General features: G+C 40.5%; 4 protein-coding genes and 1 long non-coding RNA gene across 7 annotated transcripts; 1 reads left to right on the top strand and 4 right to left on the bottom strand.

Moving 5' to 3' along the window:
- Nucleotides 1-242: 242 nt before the first annotated feature.
- LOC119124625 (outer dense fiber protein 3-B-like) lies at nucleotides 243-5,936 on the bottom strand. 2 transcript variants are annotated; one of them, XM_037254770.1, is made up of 7 exons: nucleotides 5,721-5,936; nucleotides 4,603-4,717; nucleotides 4,306-4,509; nucleotides 4,099-4,206; nucleotides 3,526-3,647; nucleotides 2,520-2,660; nucleotides 243-913 (listed from the first exon to the last, which is right to left on the bottom strand). In XM_037254770.1, exons 2-7 carry the CDS (start codon nucleotides 4,712-4,714, stop codon nucleotides 797-799), a joined length of 804 nt encoding a protein of 267 aa, XP_037110665.1. In that variant the 5' UTR covers nucleotides 4,715-4,717; nucleotides 5,721-5,936; the 3' UTR covers nucleotides 243-796. The 2 variants fall into 2 exon arrangements, with proteins under 2 accessions (XP_037110665.1, XP_037110667.1); XM_037254772.1 differs by lacking the exon at nucleotides 5,721-5,936 and adding an exon at nucleotides 5,388-5,657.
- A 721-nt stretch (nucleotides 5,937-6,657) lies between these two features.
- Nucleotides 6,658-11,150, bottom strand: zgc:77752 (uncharacterized protein LOC393862 homolog). The gene is made up of 12 exons (XM_037254721.1): nucleotides 10,972-11,150; nucleotides 10,808-10,888; nucleotides 10,605-10,723; nucleotides 9,607-9,744; nucleotides 9,258-9,529; nucleotides 8,899-9,186; nucleotides 8,249-8,452; nucleotides 8,058-8,174; nucleotides 7,889-7,990; nucleotides 7,714-7,794; nucleotides 6,979-7,089; nucleotides 6,658-6,903 (listed from the first exon to the last, which is right to left on the bottom strand). The coding sequence occupies exons 1-12, from the start codon at nucleotides 11,148-11,150 to the stop codon at nucleotides 6,817-6,819; spliced, it is 1,779 nt and encodes a 592-aa protein (XP_037110616.1). The 3' UTR covers nucleotides 6,658-6,816.
- On the top strand, nucleotides 7,041-12,299 carry LOC119124593. Of its 2 annotated transcripts, none has more exons than XR_005098301.1 (2): nucleotides 7,041-7,206; nucleotides 7,908-12,299. It is a non-coding gene; the product is annotated as an uncharacterized LOC119124593 (long non-coding RNA). The 2 variants fall into 2 exon arrangements; XR_005098302.1 differs by having other exon boundaries at nucleotides 7,904-12,299.
- LOC119124592 (ADP-ribosylation factor 4-like) lies at nucleotides 11,709-14,934 on the bottom strand. The gene is made up of 6 exons (XM_037254722.1): nucleotides 14,712-14,934; nucleotides 14,136-14,216; nucleotides 13,942-14,051; nucleotides 13,102-13,173; nucleotides 12,577-12,702; nucleotides 11,709-12,495 (listed from the first exon to the last, which is right to left on the bottom strand). Exons 1-6 carry the CDS (start codon nucleotides 14,776-14,778, stop codon nucleotides 12,412-12,414), a joined length of 540 nt encoding a protein of 179 aa, XP_037110617.1. The 5' UTR covers nucleotides 14,779-14,934; the 3' UTR covers nucleotides 11,709-12,411.
- Nucleotides 14,935-15,689: 755 nt separating this feature from the next.
- On the bottom strand, nucleotides 15,690-17,542 carry LOC119123943 (galactose-specific lectin nattectin-like). Its single transcript, XM_037253367.1, has 7 exons — nucleotides 17,460-17,542; nucleotides 17,262-17,324; nucleotides 17,113-17,140; nucleotides 16,891-16,976; nucleotides 16,608-16,739; nucleotides 16,028-16,139; nucleotides 15,690-15,955 (listed from the first exon to the last, which is right to left on the bottom strand). The coding sequence occupies exons 2-7, from the start codon at nucleotides 17,322-17,324 to the stop codon at nucleotides 15,885-15,887; spliced, it is 492 nt and encodes a 163-aa protein (XP_037109262.1). The 5' UTR covers nucleotides 17,460-17,542; the 3' UTR covers nucleotides 15,690-15,884.
- Between the last annotated feature and the right edge of the window lie 5,149 nt (nucleotides 17,543-22,691).

The raw sequence follows: 22,691 nt of genomic DNA, 5'->3' as shown, positions 1-22,691 counted from the left end.
CTCCAACGTGGACTCATTTGAAAAAGTTTTTATTCCTCATTCTTCACATGATTCACTTGTAAATGACATTATACTGTAGATACACATATACTATATACATAGTGTTTCCATTTATTTGTACATTGCAATATACAGAACGTACTTGATTTTGGCAGTCATTACAAATAGTGCAGTACAATTAAGCCCAAAATGATTTGAGAGCCAGACAAAACTTTTTATTGTGAAATGGATGTGTTTTTAAAAAATAAATGGAAAGTGGCAAGGCCATTTGCCATTTTTGCTCATTTTGCACATCTTGTGCACCATTCTGAAGTAACCTAGTAAAGTGCTTTTAAAACATCACCTGTACCATTATTAAGAATGAGTGTGAACAATTCAGGACCAAAAAACATTAAACTGATTGATGGATGTTTACTGAACAGCAACTGTACAGTACTGTACTGTACCAAAATAATTAAGAAAAATAATTACTTTCACTGTTATTCTTTTTATTAAAAAAATATTGTCGAACACAATGTAGTTAATTTCTCTAACACTAATGAAATCGCAAGTGCGACCTGCTGGATGCATATGTGGGAGATTTAACAAGCCTTTTTTGAGGAGCCACAGTAGGATGTGATGGAAAGGACATTTCTCGCCTGTTTACATTTCTTAGCAAATCACATGCTAACCAAACTAAATGCTTGACAAGACAAAATATTGCAAACGCTGAACTGTGAAATCCAATCAACAAATCTCATTTGCTGATTTTGGCCTCTTTGCTTCATCTGATGTCACGGTGTTGAAATCCCCCAGCTCAAAGAAAGGACAATGACTGTTGGTATCTGTCTGCATCCATGATGGGGCATATGGTGTATTGCGAGTGACGCAGTCCAAAGGTGAAGGCTGGCGCTTTGGAATGCGTGGTGGTGACCTGGACAATGTAAGAACATTTAGCTCCTACTTTCTCCTACAAAAATTGACTACTTGTATACAAATAATCTCTGGACAAAGTAAGAACATTTAGCTTCTGGTTTCTCCTTCAAAAAATGGACCACTTGTATACAAATTATCTCTGCCTGCCTCTATCAAGTGTGAAATGAAAGGAAAATAAACTAAAGTACCGTAAATTTCGGACTATAAGCCGCAATTTCTTTCTAAAATTTTGAACCCTGCGTCCTATAGTCCGGTGCGACTTATCTATGGATTTTTTCCGTGATTTTTGTGATGACCTCGTAAATAGGCTGTGGACCGCTCTTGTGCGGCACCGCTTTGCTGGGCGGAGGGATATGTGACACGGTCACTGGGGAGAAAAGTGGTGTGTTGATCGCATGTCCATCCGCCAGGCAAATAGTGCCGTATAATTCACACAAAGAGACAGAACGAGATTAAGACGGACATTACTGAAAGGAAGCTTTTATACACAAACCGTCACTATGGGGGACAGAAGAAATGCATATTATACCGCTTTTAAGTTAAAGGCAGTCGATTTGGCACATTGCTGATGACATCGTGTTGCATCACCTTTTTCTTTCTTTATTTCCCAGTCACGTCTACTCTGGAGCTATACGTGTAGCTCGCTAGTTTAATGTAACTTAGCGCTTCGTGCATGAATAAAATTAGCATGAACAGACCATCACGGAAAATGCTAGAAGAAATGCATAAAAGCGACGACGAAAGAGAGACTGAGAAAGTGTGTGGCGAAGGATATCTAACGCTATTCCAATCGGACACTGAGGAGGAAGACTTCGATGGTTTCAGTGCACAGGAGGAAGATGAAGACGATGAAGCTCTTTTTTTTTTTACTTTTACTGGTATGTTCTTTTAACCAGCCCTGTTAGTGCTGTGCTACCGTGTTGCTGCTGTGTTACCGCCGCGTCTCAGTGACTTTTACCGTTATGTTTGGAAAGAAATGTTAAGGTATGTTATTAAAACTTTAAAAAGGCTTTCTGTGAACCGTCTTTCTTTGTAAATAACTCGCGTGCACACTTTCGTGTTGCTGCGGTACTACTGCTGCGTCACATGCAGCGTTTAGGAAGACATGTTAAAGTATGTAATTAAAACTTTAAAAAGGCTTTCTGTTTGCTGTCTTTCTTTGTTAATAACTCGTGCGGCTTATAGTCCGGTGCGGGTTATATAAGATAAAATCTAAAATATCCCCGAATTCTAGCTGGTGTGGTTTATAGTCCGGTGCGGCTTATAGTCCGAAAATTACGGTAGCTATATATGGTAAAATGCTTTCTGCTTGTGCCATTAATTTGCAGTCTGGACATAGATGAGATCTACTGTTAAAGAGCAGCAATTTCTACAAAAATTACCAATAACACCCAGAAGTCAATATTTGTTCTAAGTTGCATATTTGAACAAAGGATGTATGAGGGTTGGAAAGTAGCTGCTGGTTTCATTCCCTGCCCTAGCTGTGCCACCAGTGCAATGGTAACAATACAATTTGGGAAACAGTGTATTAAGACATATGGGAACTGTTCTTTGTGGGGCGGAAATGCATAATTGGCCCCAATACGAAGCAAGACCTTCCCCACCTTCTCAGGACAGTAGACTCCAGGTGCTGGCGTCCTCGTAGCACCTTGAGGCATGAACTTGCGCCCTGGCATGCTGTACTGAGGAGATTTGTTTAGGTAAATCTGAGGCTCCACAGCATGATAGGCTGCAGGGCCTGGAGACTGAAAGATAAAGTACAAGAAACAATGTTAAATGGACTGTTGAAGAACAACCTATCAGCGATAGAAGGCATTTGGCGTGCAATAGCGGGCACACACAGTAGTAGCCGGTCATCAGCACACTCTCAAAAGACTGACTTCAGGAGCTTTGCTGAAACTAATTTGCCACAACAGAGCAGAAGACTATCAAACAGAAGGAGAGCAAAGGGAAACTGAATTAGGGAAATAGGGATGTTCGATACCATTACTTTCTCCTTCTGACACCAGTATAAGATTTTTGCCAGACATTTGCCTCACAGTGGGATATGAGCTTTATGAATTAAACCAATAATGTTCGCATCAGCATTCTAAATGACAATGCACATCAAAAATTGCATCTTAATGAGCATATGACCACTATGATGGATCCGTCAGCCATGCATGCCATTTAGTTTCTGATAGAAAATGGCCACAACAGGACACCCTGATATTAGTGACTTGTATCGTCCGCCATCGTGAGTAATCAATACATTGGACACCGATATTGACCCGATGTGATACCTGGAATGAATATTCGCCCATCCCTAATCAGAAGCGATACTGAATGAGCAAAACTTCTGATAGACAGGTACGTTCACCACATCTTTTTGATTTTTAATTGTACGTGGCAATTGTAGTTATTGTTGGTTTGTTTACAGACCTAATGCTAGCTTAACACTGTATTGCTAGCCCACTGTTTTGTTGAAGATGGATAGGTGTTCCGAGGTTTGCAGTAAGTTTGTATGTATGTGAAAGACAGTCGCCATGTGTGGGGGTGCGACTGAGTGAATTTAATTGTGATTGGCTGTGTCGCTCGGTGAGCCTGAAGTGTTTTAGACAATATTTCTACCTTTGTGGAGTCTTCCATGAAGCTGCCATTTTTACTGCGACCGTAGAGCGAGTGTGCGGGTGCTGCGCGTATATTGACAGTTTTGGGTCCAAACACAGGAGGTAGAGTGTTGGATGCTGGACCTGCAGGGACATAACCGTTAAGCAGCGGGCCAAATTTAATTATCACCCCAGCCTTCCGATCAAATTCAGAAAAAACATGCTTCTTGGATATCTCTGAAATCTCTGAAAGATTATCCTGAGCAATTATCCTGTGATGGAGCCGTGTGTGATTTGAGATTTTTTTCTCTCACTCTGCTCGGAAAATGTTCAAAGGCAATATTCATGAATATCAAACCTGTTCAATATTAATGATGGAAAATCTTTACTGTATGTGTGTGTGGTCAAGTTGGGCCAAACCATCTCAAGAACTAATTTTACTCATCAAGTTTGTTTACAGAAGCAGCGAACCTCATCTGAGAATGCCTGACGATTCTTTTGGAGAGTTGTAGAATTACAGAACTGTAGACATAGTTTTTTTTTTTCTTTGCTAACCCAAAAGAAGTGTAAGAAATGTCAAAAAGAGAAATGTTACCGGGAGTATTCTGGTTGCTATGTACAACATGTTTTCCTCTCCCGGACAACGTATAGGAAGGGGAAGAGTGATAAGTGACCTTGTCTGAACTCTCAAGGTGGTAATGATCTGAAAAAAAAAAACAGCAAGAAAATATGTCATCATTTCCAACGTGGCCGAGCTGCGCTGCAAAAAAAAAAAAAAGAAAGAAATGTGCGTTATGCTCACTGGGTGCAGGCACTTGGGTGCGCGCTAGTTCCTTGGGGCGACTGCCAAATGAAAACGCTGGAGTTCCATCACGGCCCGTTTTGGTGATGTTGGAGGGGATGAGGTGTTTAGGTCCGGGCGAGATTTCTTGCGAGCTTATGTCATAGGTGGCCCGAAAGCTGAAACTGGGCGCTTTGTGTTTTGTCGGATCATGTAGTGATGAACCTGGATGAAGGGCAAAAAAAAAAAAAAAGAACCCTTATATTATGTTACCACAAATCTTAAGACTGGTAGCAGAGAATAAAAAATAATTTCTACCTGTGAGTGAAGGCAGTGCATACTTGGGCCCTGGGCTACTATAGAGGGCAGCTATCGGCCCTCGAGGTCTGTGGGGCCTCCATGATCCAACCCAAGGCTCTTCATCAGGCATTATCTGTAACAAATACTTCAAGTTTGCTTTTCATTCAATGGGCAGTGTGAAAACCACCAGAGGGCCTCCACTTTCACAATTTACCAATACTAATGGAGTGGTCCAGGTACGTCCTGAACTGGTTGCCAGTCATTGGCAGGGCACAACAGGTGATATAAAAAGTCTACACACCCCTTGTCAAATGCCAGGTTTTTGTGATATGTAAAATAAATGAGACAGAGATAAATAATTTCACTTACTTTGTAGTTGAATGTAAACAAGTACAACTTAATTTAATTTTATGAGGAGAAATAAATCAAAGCATGCATACCCTCCTAATAAATGGGATGTGGTAACTTTGTGTATATTTTATATTTGAATAATTGAAATTAAGGATTTGTCAGGGGGAAATGTACTTAAAAATCCATGACAAGATACTTTGCAGAAAACTCATGCAAGCATGGGGAGAACATACAAACTCCACACAGCATTATTACAACCAAGAATGAGGGAGAGATGGTCACCACTAGTCCACCCTGCTACCTGCCTGTACGTCACCGATCTGTAAATATTACACTAAAACTCTTAGCTGCGCCTGTTACTCAATAACAAAAAAATGTCTCCTAGGAAGGAATGTTTATTCTAAGGTTCAGTATTGATTCCGTTATTCAAAATGTTGGTTGAAATAGTTTACCTTTCGCAAATCCCGATCCTCATTTCAGTCTTCCTCTGATCCGGAAATCAGTGCGTTCATTGAACTACAACACAAATTGTTTCGAGCCAGCCCACTTCACTATGGCAATGTTGCCACGGAGACGACTGCACATGCTGACCGTGTTGTGTTCAAAATCTCCATGCAAGTGAAGGAATTTACAATACGAGACATTTTATTTAAGAATTCGCAACGTGCAAATTTGAAAACCCGTTTTCCTGAACGCATCATACGCTCTTTAGTTATTACGTAGGCAATTCGAGCCCACCCTAGCTGTTAATTTAAAAGGTATTTTTTTTAAACCACACGACTGACCTGTCAGGACGGCCCTAGATTTTCTTGTCGAAGTTTCTTGCGTTGGACAAAAGTGCTCCAGCACTTTAGCATCCTGACGCCGCCCCCGCGTCGCGGCTGGGAGATTACATCATTACAGCCTGAATGTGATGACGTGTCACCCAGTGGCCCATTTGTACTCAGGTGGCGTGTGCGAGAAACACAGACACAAGTGCTTATGCACAAAACGGTTGTGTTGGTTTGACAGTGCGACGCTAATTCCAACCCGACCGGTGGTGACGTCACAGGTTGAGGCGCTCAAACAACTCTTCAGTTGGCACCTCGTCGAAAAGTTAGAACAAATATGGAAATGTGGCATTTTGTCAGGTGGAGTTCGCACAATGGACTCACGAAAAAGTGGATCAGAAGTTTAATTGGAGACAAGGCGGGCGGGCGGGCGGTTGATTGGCGCACGCAGATAAGTACTAGCGAGATTGCTTTACTTGCGTCTTTTTAAAGTTAAAGGTAAAAGTTAAGATAAGTTAAGTTTGACCGACTTGCACTCCATTATAGCATCCCCAATTCTTTTATGTTTTATGTGACAAATGATCACTAAACGGGTGTTTAAGGCGACACTTCTGGATTAGCAGCGGATGGCGCTCGTTGTCTCATAAATAAAAACATTGAAACCGCGTCAATATAAGATTCATTATTTTATCCAAGATTTTTCCCCCAAATCTGGAGGCTTAAACTTCTAATTACATTTTTGAGAAAGTCTCAATAAGGTTTACAAACAGTTGCTGCACTTGTGATCACATTTCTCCACTCGTAATATGTAATAAACACAGAAGCAATCCTTATTTTACACTCAATGTTTTTTTTAAAAATAATATTCATTTGGTTGGTCAGTTGTTTAACCCAAATGGTCCACTTTTAATGTATCAAGAAATCATTTTGAAATACCATATTTTTTCCTGTTCACGGGGTAATTTAATATTGTTATAAAAGCACCACTATCACACCAACAAGTTTATTTTCCCATTTGTGGTCAAAAGAAGAAAAAGAACTTTGTCGGAATGATCGAATTGACAATTGGTCCACTTCAAAGTGTAGCGTCCCAGCTCCAGGCCCACCGGATTTAACAATTGTTGAGAAAGTTCTCCCTCAAATGGGCCCTAATGAGATTCAGTAAACGTGCAAGGCTTTCGATTTCCTCTTGAGGTCGCTGTTGAGTAAAAAAGGCAATTGGCTAGTTGTCAGGCTTTGCTCACTTAGAACATTGCACTGTTTATTCGCTTACCTTTGTCAGTGCTCGTATCAGTCGCTGCAGCACGGCATCTTCTCTATGCGGACACAGGCTGGTCACTTTGTTGACACAGCTCAGCAGACAATAGATGGTGTGCCTCTGTGGCTGGAAGGACAATAGGATTGCGAGCAACTCTTGGCACCAGAAATTGCTGGATTTGAAAATGCAGTTGGATCAGACCACTTTGTGGAGTGAGCTCCATCCCATGCAGAATCTAACCAGGTCAAAGACTCTCTTTTCCTCAGTAATGTTTGCTTGCAATACATTACGATTAATCGACTACTATTTCTAAATTCAACATTTATTTATTACATAGGCCAGAGTGATAATGATTGATAATTTATTAAAAAAATAAATAAATAAAAAGCACTAAGTGGAAGAAACAAAGTGATTGATAGTTTATAAAAAAAATAAAAATAAAAAGCACTAAGTGGAACAAATTCACGATTTACATTTATTACAAGTAGCAGAAGTGAAGAGAATTATCACTATCATGACCACCATCTCCAAGAAAGGAAGTGCTCCTTTCTGTTTTGTTTAAAAAAAAAAAATCCCAATGTTATTGCCTCTCAAAAGAGTATCTGGCCCAAAAACGACCTGATCTCTTGAGCTACACCTATTCAAGAGACGAAAGAATGAGTAGCTTAGTAGCTAGTTAGCCTATTCCCGTGATTAAGATTGATTATTATAACGAGTACAGAGGAATATAAAGATTATTGGATACTTTACCTTCTTGAGCACACAAAAAGGCTTCCTGTTAGGTTCCACACAACTCAATCTTACTATATCCTCGGCACCAAGAACGGGATCCTGTGTCAAGATGGATCAAATATGTTGGAGCATCGGATTGGATGACTGTTAAATATCAACATGAGCGTGTTTTGCTTGAAGTCCACTGACTGACTTTTAGCTTCTCAAGCCAGGTCCAAAGCAGGCACGTGAGAACCTGAGGATTCGTCTCGGTCACCAAAAGAGCCCAGCCACATTCACTGCTGTTCAGCTCCTCCTGTTAGGAAGGTGAGTGACTTGACTTTGGAATATTGTATAAAAATGTGCAGATGTGGGAGATGTACCTGTAAAAGAGACGACCGCTGTAGAATGGATTCTTCTGGTGGACTTTGGTCTGCCATTGCCTTGGCAATGGCACGAGCCACCGAGGTCGGGTGCACGTTGTGTGTGCTTCTGCACAACTATTGAGGAATAATCTTGAGTCAGAGCATTCATCACGCAATTGGTAATCTTAAATAGTCGTTCTTGCTTTTACCTCAATGTTGGAGCTGTACTTGGATTGATCCTTTTTGACCGTAGACTTAAACATCCTACCAGAGCTTTTGCTCGGCTGCTTAGCGCGTGTTTGAGCACGGTTGTTGGTGGTGAGGTGTAATGAAGGTGGGGTAGTCTTGGAGCTCACTGGTCTCAGTTCCGATCCTATGGCATCCTTTGCAAGCCAGGGACTCATCTCCAGATCCTATAAGACAAGAAACAATAGCATGACAGTTTGCTTTTCCTATTAGAAACAATACAAATTAAAGCAGTCAGAGGCTAACATACTATATAGTGGAGGCAAAGCGGAACAACAAGGCCTCGGAGATCGTCACTTCACGACAATCCCGGTAATGTAAGCGATGAAATCTTCACCCATCCTGAGTGTACAGTTTTTTTCTTATGATAGATGGTGCTATACTGTAATGAGCAGTCAAGAAGGAGACCTAGCTGTGTATCACCTTCATGCATGTGTCAGTTCTATTTCCTGAACTATGGTCATTCTCCTCTTTGCCATCTGTAGTGGGTAAAGTCACAAAAAAGCCAATTGAAGCAAAATGCACCTGTTCATCTTAAGACGCTCACTGACCTAGCGTCTCCCTTGATATGGTGATTTGGATTTTTGAGTGTGTGAAATCTTTTAATATTTACCGCCATCATGCTGAGGTCAGAGTCACTGTAGCTGCGTTTGTCCCAAAGCAAGTCCCTGTTTCTCTCTGAGAATCCTAGCTGCCCATCCCAGGAGGACACAGAGCCCACCCGTGCGATGTTGTGATCTTGGCGCAGCAAGGGCAGGAACTGTTTGGACACCAGGGTCTCCCTCACCACTCTGGTCAAAATCCTCAGTTCTGATCTCTTCTCCAGTTCAGCGTGTATCTCCGGAGCTGCAGGTAGTCCCATCGACAAACAGGAGATGTGCATGCACAAAAGGTACACCACCTGATGAGATGGCAAGAGGGGGATCAGTGATGCTGCACTGTTAGTGACACAGATAACGATCAAGTCCACACCTTGGGTATGTATCTGAGCGTGCGAGCCTCTTGGCCGTGCAGCAGGAGCGCTTGGCGGTTGAGGTAGTGCTGCAGGGTGACGGGGGATCCGTGTCGCAGGCTGAGGTCTGGGTACTGAACCAGCTGCGCGCTGAGGAGCCGAGCAAAGTCGAACACTTGGCTGATCTGCGCTCGGGTTTGGATGGAGCGAGGCCTCTTGATGCGCACATAATGGACGGCCTCGCTGGGACTGATGCGCAAAGTGTAGATTAAGTAGCAGGCTATCAGGACACCTGTGGAGCAGTCATAGTACAAAGTTGTGCGTTGCGTGCCGTCACGCTTGCTGGGTTACTTCTGATGGAACCCAAACCTGTTCTGCCCAGGCCTGCGTGGCAGTGCACAGCAACCCTGCCTTCCCCCACCGCGAAGCCCAGCACCTTTACCCCATCTATTATGTTGACCAGGGAAGACACGCAGAAGTCTGGCATCCCAAAGTTGTAGAAGTAAACTGCAAAATGAACACACGTGCTAAAAAATCCTTTGGATGGACTAGTGAAGAGAATTATTGGCCTCAACACCCGGTAATTGATGAGATCCAATTCAGCAGCAGTACAAAAATCACTCCGAGAACTACAAATGGATGAAATGTTGCTGTTCCCTTGGAACTGTAAGAGTCTGCACTTCTGGGAAGACTTTTCTAAGACGTGGCTCTAGGGAAATCTTGTCCCACAAAGAAGTACAAAACTGTTGCAAATTCCCGTGAGTATATAAGGTGTTAAGAATGCTAGTCTGTCTTAATGTCTCAGCCCTGTGACAGGCAATCTATTGTGGCCGTGCCACGTTCCCTGGCTCTAAATCAGTGGTACTTAACCTGGGTTCGGTGAGTCGGTCTCAGGGGTTCAGCAGAGCCTCCAAAGCGGAGGTCCGAACACACCTGATTCATCGTGTAAATTCGTTAACAGCAGAACTCACACTGATTTGCAGGTATGTAATTTGTTGCGAGTTCATGCATTGTGTTGGTTTTGTTCTTTGAACAAGGTGATGTTTGTGCACGGCTCATTTTGTGCACCAGTAAAAAACATCTATGCCTTGAATTTGAAAAAAATAATCATTAAAGAGGGGTTCGGTGAATGCGCATATTAAACTGGTGGTGTTCCGTACCTTCAACAAGGTTAAGAACCACTGCTCTATATCATCTGGAATAGGCTCCAGCTCACCCTCCACTCTCAACAGGGTAAGCAGTGTAGAAAATGGATGGATGGACATATTGGCTATCGTTGGTTGTTTACACAAGAGTATCGAGACATAGCTAACATACAACACTGAAATTGACTATTTGGTGGTATACTCTACTATACAGTATCTCACTGTCATTCTCCATGAAGGTCTGGGGTGAGTATGTGAAGCCACTTTTGGGGTCCAGGGGGGGTCCACAGTGAGCATGCTCTCCTGGCATTTGCATGTTTATGATGGATCTAATGTTTAATCTAGGGAATAAGTCATATATGAGAAGAACACAATGCCACCACCCACAACTGTTGTGGACTTCAGACTTAAATTCAAGACAATACCGTTGGAATTGCTCAATGATGTCATACTTGTCAATCAAGAGTTTGGATGGTCGTGCCATGGCAATGATGTCATCAGTCACCCTGGAATTTCAGGAAAGAGTGCATTGTAAATAATCAAGCACCCCAGGGTCCTCATTAGTCAGGAGACAATGAAATAGTCCTACCATGATGAGAAAACGCCTCGGATGACCTGCTGGTTTGCTTTCCAACACTCTGGTCCCTCATAACGGCAGTCCACGCCCCCGCAGGCCAGCAGACACAGAAGCTTGGGCGGGATCACCCTTACCAGGTTCTCCCGGGCTTGGGAGTAAGCAGGTCGCGGAACTGGAACATGGGTCTGCATCCTACACCGGGGAGGAGGTGTAGCACCCCCACCCAATATCAGACTGTACTACACAACTGTCTGGTTTGTCAACTTAACTCAGAACTTACCTTTGCAAACGTGTTGGACGGAGGTACGATAATTCCCATTAACTGTAGTTTGTACAATTAATTGTAGTTTGTACAAAAGCACACCATGTAAAGGTGCAAAAAGGTGAAACAGAACACTTGTTGTTCAACACCGACCCATTTGACTGCTTGCTGACAGGCACAGACCTGATCCATCATTGCTAAGCCAGATTAGCTGTCATAAATGCATTACGCCAATTAAATAGTGCTTGTACATTCACATGCAAACACTGTGTATCTCAATTGACCCCAAAAAGCCTCATGCATTGTTAGTTTTTGTGATAAGACTCAAACGGCACACATTAAATGATAGTTATGGTTCTACTTAAATTCTAATAGGTCTATTATTTTGTTAATACAGTACTAGAAACTCCTCAGTGAGATGCATTGCAGTTAGATGCAAACTAACCTATTTGTAATCGGGCAAATAATAAATTAACTTCATCTTCAATTGGCTCTCAGAAAAGATGTTTATTTCTTAGACAAGAATTAGGTAACAAGAGAATTAAAACATATCGCACTAAATATTAAGTATTTGCTAGCAAACATTACAAGCAAAAGAAATATCAACAATTATTGTCATGCAGATCGTTTTTGCAATGAGAAGACAATGAATCCTTTTATGTATTTAAACAGTTGTTAGATCTAACAATCTTGCTAGCCTTGACAAAATGTTACGAGCAAACTTTTGGTTAGGAAAACAGGGCACCCAGAAAAACAGTACAAAGAAGTCTTTTGTATTTTTAAAGTCACAACAACATCTTCGGTAGGTGATAAGCATAAAGCATGAAAAAAAGGCACAATGTTCCTTTTTGGATCCATTCAGTGGGAGGCAATGCTGTGGAAGAACACTTCAAAAACAAATCCTGGTCAGTAGCCACTGATCAGAATGTAAGAAACGCTAACCTAATATCAGACTGGAATTACTCAAGTGGTCAAATTGCATCATTTTCATGATGACACTCACAGATTGCTGGTCAGACAATAGAATGAAACTTGGACAAATCGACAACACCTTAACCGCCCCTGTCATAAAACATTTAAAAAAAAAAAAAACAACTACTGGCCACCAGCCATGTCCTCCGCAGCTGGAGGACCAAACGTTGAATGTCCGTGTGAAAGTTCAGGCTTTCATCCTTATGGTTGGTCCGCATCTACTTGGACAGCTCCGCAGAAAGCCAGTCCAGTCCTTCGTACAAGCCGCTGCCCTGGGTGGCACAGGTCGGCTGAAGGTGCCACTGCAAACGGCGAGCAGTTCAATGACATGCAATCTGTGGTTGCTTTCTTATGGATCAAGGTGGCGTTGCTAGTTAACTTACCTCTTTGTTCCGCAGCTTGTTGAGAGCTAATTTTTCGGTGAGCTCGTTAATAGACAGGGCGTTGGGGAGGTCCTGTTTGTTGGCAAACACCAGCAACACGGCATCCTTCAACTCTTGCTCGCCCAACTAGAAGCACAAATACCAGTCTTGAACTTTGCGCTTTCCGGTATTGTCAATTTCAGATTTTTGTTTTTTTTTCTTTTCAAAACTGGTCTCAATAATGAAAACAATATTAACCACAATTATTTTGGTGCTAAATAAAACTCAAGATTCTTCAAAAGATTCTTTAGATTTGGATAAAAACAAGAACATAATTAAACAAAAAAAATATGAAGACAAACACATTTCTTTGAGTTATTCTGTTCATTTGCTTCACCAATAACCTTGTTCTTGGCATGTGCTGGCTTGTGAAAGAACACCTTGTAACCTCAGACAGACTGCATTTAAATTTAGTGCAGAGATAATTCTGACAGTCACAGACAATATCAGAGGTATTATTACCATTTAAGCACCAATAATACCCACCATCTTCGAGAGCTCCTCTGCAGCCTCAGCCACTCTTTCTCGGTCATTGCTGTCCACAACAAAAATGAGGCCCTGCAAGACGAAAGCAAAACCGATGACTACGACTCCACAGAAACAACATGAGATTGTGATGAACTGTTATTTGGTGTGATAGCTCAGACTTGATGTGTATGCCTTAACAAAGATCATTATAGACTAAGATTTTTGTCATTTATTTATTCTTATATAATATTGGGGGGGCTGATTCATTTCATTTACCGTATTTTCCGCACTATAAGGCGTACCTAAAAATCTCCAATTTTCTCAAAAGCCAACAGTGCGCCTTATAATCAGGTGCGCCTTATATATGGACCAATATTGAGTCACTACAGCAGGCGTGTCCAAAGTCCGGCCCGCGGGCCAAATGTATACATCTTATATATGGACAAAGTTTTAAAATGGGCCATTCATTGAAGGTGCGCCTTATAATCCGGTGCGCCTTATAGTGCGGAAAATACGGTACATTCATTTTAATGAGGACAGACTATTTAAGATACAAATGTTTTGAGTTACCAGGATTGTCAGAATAAATTAAACACTCATCACGAGTCATGAGCTCTACAGAAAACTCCTAATTGTCCATTGGAGCCAATGTGCTTGTGACTGGTTGTTTGTCCATTTGTGCTCTGGGATTGACAGGCAACCAATCTCACTGGAATATGTTCCAGCTCATCCACCACCTTAATGAGGGGATCATTAAACAGTTTTAAGAATGCAGTGAGGGCAAGAGCAGCCCTATGGACAGGTGTGTGTTTTGTTGCAGCGACAGAGACTCGCCATTTCAGTTTGGTCCAACTGTACCTGTGTGTTCTGGAAGTAATGTCGCCACAGAGGTCTGATCTTGTCCTGGCCACCCACATCCCACACGGTGAAACTGATATTTTTGTATTCCACCGTCTCCACATTGAAACCTGACCAAGAGGATAGAAAATAAAGACAGATCTTAACACAAAATAACTAACAGGCACAACAGGTTGTTAAAGATGTTTTATTACCTATAGTTGGGATGGTTGTTACTATTTCGCCAAGCTTCAGCTTGTACAAGATGGTTGTTTTTCCAGCTGCATCCAGACCAACTATGGAAGAACATTGTGAAGTGACAAGTTACAACAGCTCGATATCGACATGACAGTTGTTACATCATAGAACAAGCCAAGCTAGCAGAACATGCAAATAGGCTTCAGATAACAAGAAGGCTATACATTTTCTATAAAAAACAAAACAAAACAAAAACAAATGAAACAATCTGTTAGGCCGTGAACGCACCCTGACACAATGGGGTTTGGTGAAAACAGCTGAAGTTGGACAGGTAGTGCCCCTAATGTTGGAAAAAGTCGATGGAATATCACGATTGCGTCAAACTATTCTACTTCCTCGAAAGAGCAAAAATGACTGACAGATTCCCTTTGAAAACAAAATATACTCGTTTACAATCGGTCATTTTTGCAACACTACGTCAAACTCGCATGATCGTGGTGATCTACAACTTGAACACTGCTAGCAGAGCTCCTCTGACAATAGCATTTAGTGAGCAGCGAAGCTAACCATCAACCAGTACTTTTTCAACTCACCCATTAAAATCCTCATTTGTTTTTTGCCAAAAAGTCGACCAAACACTGAAGATAAAGTCAGCCCCATAACTGCTAGGTGATGTTTGATTCCTCCGCAAATACCCTAATTCTTAAAACAAAAGACAAAGGTGTAAGAAATGTTCGATATTATTTCGGCGATCCCCGTACCGACTGCCACGTCCGGGCCAACGTGGAATGCGTCACGTCATCATCATTGTCTTCTTCTACGGCTTTTATTTGCAGCTGGCAAAGGAGCTTACTATTTCATTTCCGCCACTAACCGGACTGGAGTGTGACATGAAGTTTATTACCTGTGGTCAATGCATGTTTTTGGAATGTGGGAGGAAACCAGGGTACCTGGAGAAAACCCACACACGCACGAGGAGGACATGCAAACTCCACACAGGAAGCCAGAATCAAACCCGCACCTCTGAACTATAGGGCAGACGTGCTAAACAATGGTGCACTGTGCCGCCACGATTTAACTGAATAAAAAGATGCTTTGAGTTGAAAGTCGTTTTATTTGTAGCAGTGAGGTATGGGGCACACACACACAATACAGGACATTTTTAAATTATCTAATTATAATTGACGCCAAAGGTGGAAATGTCTTTAGTAGTAGTTTGCAATAATGATCATGTATTGTTAGAGCTTGATTATTTGGAAGTTTTAGATTACACAATATAACACTGATAACACACAAAATTGACCCATTAGTGCTTATTCCCTTTCCTAAAGCTGCAATTCTACAAGCGTGTACACTATGATTATTTATTGGCTGTATGTTTTCTCAGTGATTTCAACCACAGTTTTATTGTTCAGTTCCCTCTGGTTTTCAGAAAGATGCTTGAAAAACAATGCTTTTATTATTATTATCATAAAAATGATAATTATTTTTGGTGTTCTTATATTAAATAATGAGAAATAGACTCATAAATGTTGGAAATGAGTGTATTGGAAGACACAGACACAAACATATTTTGATGCAGACAGGTTCCTTTATTTCTGAAAGTGATGTCATTACAAATTTGCTGTCAATATAAGAGAAGGAAAAGGGAGTTGATAGAAACCCCCACACATACAATGGTACCACTAAAGTTTGATATTATTTCACTGAGTCATCACAATAATCGAACACCATTGTGACAGAAGCCAGGCTGTTAAGAGGAGTAATTAGTGGAGTATATCTCTGATGCAAACATACACATTGAGGTCTGTGCAGCTCGCAGTTTGCCAAAGTCCATCTTTCAGAAAAAAAAATGCAAGTTATTACAGCATTATGTTCGTAGCCAACTTTGATCACTGTGTTTACTTACCGGTCTCATCAACTTCCACACAGTCACCAGTCAATGCGTTTGGCTCTGAATTTGCTGTGTCAAAGTTAAGGAAATCTTCATCTGAGCCATCAGTCCATATGTAGTCAGTATCCTGGAAGACAACAAAAAAGTTGAATAAGGGACACGGAAATACAAATCCGAATGGTATTTGTTTGCCTTAATGCAATCCGTTTTGATTGAACAATATTTGAATCAAACAGTAACACGTAAACTGCTGCTTTGATTTGAGATAGTGTGGAGGTCAAGATTGCGTGATTACAAAGAATGTTGATGAATTTTAAGTGTACTATATTGAAAGAAAAAAGTTTCGTTATTATAATGTTACATTGATTGTTTTGCAGTTGAATTCAAGTCCTGCCAATGTATATTTGACAAATGGTGGAACAACATTTGTTCCAACGTGTTTTCTTATCATTAATTACTCAACTCTATATGTTGTTTAATCTGGTGACAAGACAAGAGTCTGGAGAACACTTTCATTCTCCATTGGTCAAAAATACTTTAACTGAACACAAGTGACGGGATTCAATCAGAATGTTTGTCCTGGTCAATGTTTTACCAAAATTGCATCATGGAGTCCAATCCAGCCCTCCGTCTCGTCACCATTCGCTCGAATCACTTCAACAATAAATGCATTTTCCAAGTCATTGTGGATGGAGGCCAGATTTCCACCAAGAATGTTGCAGACGCTCTGAAGGAAAAAGAGAATCAGAAGTTGATTTCACTCATCTAGATCTGCCAGACAGTTTGCAAGGTATATATTGACTCTGGACCAAATTGTTCAGTCAGCAGAAGGATCACTATTCATAATAAAGCGACATCACAACTATTTTCTTCCAAACCTCTGCATCAGCAAAAGACCTCGGTTCAGCTTCGTAAATGTAACATTCACAGTCCAACTGAGTCCAGCCTTGAGGGCAGCTATTGGCTGCAGCACAATGGTTGTTTTGGGAGCAAAATAAGACATTTTTAGAAATTCTGAAGACAATAGAAACAATAATAATAATAAAAATAATAATAATAATAATAATAATTCATTTGCAATATGATTCAGATTAACCAACCTATTTTTGGAGTCGATTTGACAGATTCCTTTGAAGAAGAAAGGCACATTGTTAGAATCTGACTGCCGAACATTTACAGACAAATATACTGCAGCTATACATTAAGCACCATAAAAAATGTGTTCAAAAATGACAAAATTATAATTTACGACTCCAGTGAACAGTCCACTGATTCCACAAACGAGGAACAACAGGTCAAGAGCAAATGCCATCTGGAATAGGGAAAGAAAAAAAAAAAAGCAAATATTTCTGTCAAATGTCAGTTTTTCATTTGCATCTAACTATGTGGAAAATGGAAAACTGCAGTTAAAGTTTCAGCAGTAGGATAGGAAATTGTGTGAAGTTACCTTTGCAGTCGTGATGCTTGATACTGACAAGGAAAACGAGGCGCTTTATATTTGCTCAGTTGACAGTTTTGGAATGTGGAAGGCCTATTATATGACGGCAGTGTCCCCCATAGAAAATTTCAAACAAACAAAACAAGATTAAAAGTTCCTGTTAGTCAAGAATGCAGCAACTCAATGAAGCAGAAGAAGCTGTTTTGCAATCAAGCCATAAAACTGATGGGTGAAAAATTGGGCTGTTTTTAACTCAGCATTTTTGATGTACAGGTTATAAGTTAGTCACTGGCAACCCAAATAGAGCACTAAGAAATACTACCTCCAAAAATCTTGGTAAAATGTACAACCGCAACTGGGTCGCTAAAAATTTGTACAGGATACCACTGAGCCACGTTTTAAAAAATCTCAATCATGTCTTATTAAAGTAAGAAACTTTTGGCCCTGCTTTGCTGCAAGAGTCTCTACACTTGAAGAAAAACAAACAAACAAAAAACTGTGTGAACCAAGTCTTTTAACTTGGTTCTCATCTTACTTGATTGATGTTTTCGGTAAGAGGTTTTAAAATAAGATCTGCATTGTTGAGTAATTACACAGCTTACCCAGATATGCAACTTTTTTCGCCTTAGCGCACGTCAAGTATGAAAAGAGCGAACGGGACTAATCTTAAACTTAAATGCAATATACATTTATACAAAAAATTGTCAGTACATTTAAAATCTCTAAAGCACTTTCAGTCAAAGTGCTACGGTGGCAAGTGTCAAAAGTCATGCTACAATAAATCTGCATCTTTGGTTTTACAAATGTTTTCATTTCAAAGCCCTAAACTGAGCAGAGCTGTCTAACCTCACGAGGTAGTACAGTCCACAAAGTTGGTACTTGACTGCAAAAGGCTTATTCTCTGAGCAACTTCATACTGAGTTTTTGAGCTGCTCCCCTCCAAGTGCACAGATGGCATGAGAACATAATGTCGGCAAGTTCCTTTAAGAAACAACTTGAGAACAGCTCAAATATGAACAGGGAGTCGGTCAAGAGAGGCCAGTACTCAGGTAAAATGGTCATAATTCCACGAGTAATGCCCCAGTAAAAATCTGAGCTGCTGCATTTTAGACCAACTGAAGACCTCCAAAGTGTTTTTTTCTGCTAAAGCGCTGCAATAATCTAGCCTGGATGGATTACATTCTCCATACTGAGAAGATTGGTATGATCTTAGTTTTGTACAGGTGCCCTGTGAATGAAATGTGCCTATGAATGAAGTTTTCCTCACCTTGTTTTGATGTTTGCATTTTTATTGATATGTTGAAAGAAACTGTGAAATGATCCAAATTAGGACTCAAGTTTTAATGGTCCAAGTACTACTTGGTTAGTAAGTTAGTAAACAGCCAGAACCTCACAGCACCCAGGACTGCTGTAAGTAGTATTTTGGTTTACCCTAGCACTGTCCCACACAGGGGGTAAAAGAAAAGAAATGAAAAAAACATACACAGTTATTACCTCTAAAGTTATTACCTCAAAACATGTTCTAGAAAAGCTAAAAGTGAGAGGCTGGCACGACAATAACCCGTAAGAGCAGCATGTCCCCAAAATGAAAAGAAGCAAAGAAATATGGTGGATGCCAAGGTAGTACTGGCAGCACTTCCCCAGTGACCATATCCACCATAAAGGTGTTTTTTGTTTCCTGATTTAAATGAGGATTTAAATTCAAATGAGTTTCATTGAATTAATTAGGAATTAATTATGACAACAGATATATATATATATACGTATATATATATATATTGTATATATTGTATTGAAATGTATGTAATGTTATAGGAACCTGCTGGAAAACAGTTCTTGAACTGAGTCAGGCCAGTCCATGAAACTTTGATGTTACATGTCGACCTTTCCTTTAATAAACTGAAACTGAAACAGGCCACAGTTGACAAGCACAAGCACAATAATTATCATAGCTGAGATAATTCAAGTGGATCGCCCGCATACCGATCAAACAACAAATTGACGTTACAGCTTTCCGTTCTTTTGACTGGCCCTAAGGAATTGTTATGACAATGGCTTTACCGACAATTATGAAAGCTCCTGAGTGCGTCATCAAATAATTGCACTTAGTCAGTCTTTAGTTCTTAGTTGTTCATATGGACAAAAAAAACCAACAAATTTAAGATTTTTTTTAAATTTATTTATTCATACATACATACATACATACATACATACACTACCGTTCAAAAGTTTGGGGTCACAAAATTGTTTGGGTGACCCCAAACTTTTGAACGGTAGTGTAAATATTATTATAATAAAATATTATGAATTAAATATTATAAATTATATCTTATATTTGTATAAGATTATAAAAAATCTATGAATATAAGTATACATATATATTATAAGATTTTTTACACAGAAGATTATATATATAATCTATAAATAATTATCTAAATAAATATATACACTACCGTTCAAAAGTTTGGGGTCACAAAATTGTTTGGGTGACCCCAAACTTTTGAACGGTAGTGTACATACATACATACATACATACATACATACATACAATACATACATACATACATACAGGACTGTCAGAAAATTTGAATATTGTGATAAAGTTCTTTATTTTCTGTAATACAATTAAAAAAACAAAAATGTCATACATTCTGGATTCATTACAAATCAACTGCAATACTGCAAGCCTTTTCTTATTTTAATTGATTGATTGAACATTTATTGATCCCCAGGGGTGGGGAAATTCAGGCCCCAGCAGTATCCATACCACAGAGTGGGTATACAAAAGACACACAGATGGCATAAGCGCAACTCAACAGGCTCTCATAAGGCTGCCACACAACGGCGCCACAAAGAAAGTCAGAAAGTGCTCAAGATAAAAGCCATCAAAGCAAATCAAAGCTAAAAGACAAAGGAAAAAAAGTAATAGCGGCCAACCAGCACCCCTCAATACAAGAGAACACCCCAAAACACACAAAATAGCCTCCACGGGGTCCATAGACAGGTGTAAGGGCAGTCCAGTTCAACGGCGCCCAATGGACCGTGGTCGTGAATCGGTGAAAACATCACAAAGCAGGCAAACGTGTGAGCAGCGTCCTGGGCACCCAGTCGGGGCACGTGCAGATGGTCACCACGGGGCTAGCATGGCGAAAGTCGTTGGTCCCGACGAGCACGAGGGCGCGGACTCCCCACAGGGGTCGCGGCTGCAAGGCCAAGGCGAGGGACCCAGTCATCACTGGCCGGATAAGCAGGAAGCCGTCGTAGAGTTACGCCGGTCTCGACCGATGATCCCGGTCCTAGGAAGAAAAAAAAAAAAAATGCTGATTATGGCATACAGCTTAAGAAAACTCAAATATCCTATCTCAAAATAATAGAATATCATGAAAAAGTATACTAGTAGGGTATTCAATTAATCACTTGAATGGTCTGATTCACTCGAAACACGTGCAAGGGTTTCCTGAGCCTTGAAAAACACTCAGCTTGGTTCAGTAAACTAAATGACAAGTACGGGAAAGACTGCTGATCTGACTGCTGTCCAGAGGACCATCATTGACCTCCTCCATCAGGAGGGTAAGACACAAAAAGAAATTTCTCAAAGAGCAAGCTGTTCACAGAGTGCAGTTTCAAAGCACATCCACAAAAAGGCAATTGAATAGAATAGAATATACCTTTATTGTCATTGTCACACATGTACAACGAAATTTAAAAAGTGCCAACCGATCAGTGCATGAAAATAAAAAATAAATAGAATAAAAAGATTAAAAAATACAAGCTAAAAACCCACAGAAGAACATAAGGGGGAAATGTGGCAGGAAACGCTGCACAACCAAGAGAGATGTCCGCAGCCTTGTAAAGAAGAGTCGCTTCCAGAATTTGGGGGAGCTTCAAAGACAGTGGACTGAAACTGGAGTCCAGGTATCAAAAGCCACTGTTCACAGACGTGTCCGGGAAATGGGCTACAATAGCCGTATTCCCATGGTCAAGCCACTTCTGAACTCAAGACAACGGAAGAAGCGTCTGACTTGGGCTATGGAAAAGAAGCACTGGACAGTTGCAAAGTGGTCCAAAGTCCTCTTTTCAGACGAAAGCAAGTTTTGTCTTTCATTTGGAAGCCAAGGCGCCAGAGTCTGGAGAAAGGTTGGAGAGGAGCAAAATCCAAGTTGCTTGAAATCCAGTGTGAAGTTCCCACAGTCAGCGATGGTTTGGGGAGCCATTTCAGCTGCTGGTGTTGGTCCACTGTGTTTCATCAAGTCCAGAGTAAATGCAGATTTTAGAGCACTACATGCTTCCGTCTGCTGAAAAGCTCTATGGATATGATGATTTCATTTTCCAGCATGACCTGGCACCTGCCCACAGTGCCAAAACCACCAGTAAATGGTGTACTGAACATGGCATTACTGTCCTCGATTGGCCTGCCAATTCCCCTGACCTGAACCCCATTAGAGAATTTGTGGGTATTGTGAAGAAGAAGCTGAAAGACACCAGACCCAACAATGCAAATGAGCTAAAGGCCGCTATTGAAGCATCCTGGGCATCCATAACACCTCAGCAATGCCACAGGCTGATTGCCTCCATGCCACGCCGCATTGGTTGCCGTAATCCGTGCAAAAGGATTCCCAACCAAGTACTGAGTGCATTAATGGACATTTTCAAATGTTTGATTTTGTTTTGCTGTTTTAAATCTTTTTTTTTACTTGGTCTGAGGAAATATTCAAATTTTCTGAGATAGGATTTTTGAGTTTTCTTAAGCTGTAAGTCATAATCAGCAATATTAAAATCATAAAAGGCTTGCAATATTTCAGTTGATTTCTAATGAATCCAGAATGTATGACATTTTTGTTTTTTTTTAATTGCATTACAGAAAATAAAGAACTTTATCACAATATTCTAATTTTCTGAGACAGTCCTGTATGTATGTATATACATATATATATATATAACACAAATCTAGATTTGCACAATTTCCTGACCACCCTTTTGTCAAGTACTAAATCGGTGTTACTGTATTAACTTATTTTGGTGGTCATTGTCACAAGCTAAATAGATTTAAAAAATAAAACAATAAAAAATTTGGTGACACACAGGAACCCGTTGTTACCTTATAATTACGGTAAACTTTATAATTAAGGTAAATCCATCATAATGACTTCCTCCCGTGACAATGACGGATGCTTTCACAAAAGACAGTGATGTATCTCTGGTGGCTATTTTTGGCAGTGTTGACACACCACGGCATAATAC

Source organism: Syngnathus acus, chromosome 6, assembly GCF_901709675.1.
Source record: "Syngnathus acus chromosome 6, fSynAcu1.2, whole genome shotgun sequence".
Classification (NCBI taxonomy): domain Eukaryota; kingdom Metazoa; phylum Chordata; class Actinopteri; order Syngnathiformes; family Syngnathidae; genus Syngnathus; species Syngnathus acus.
This window is presented reverse-complemented; position numbering and strand designations above follow the sequence as displayed.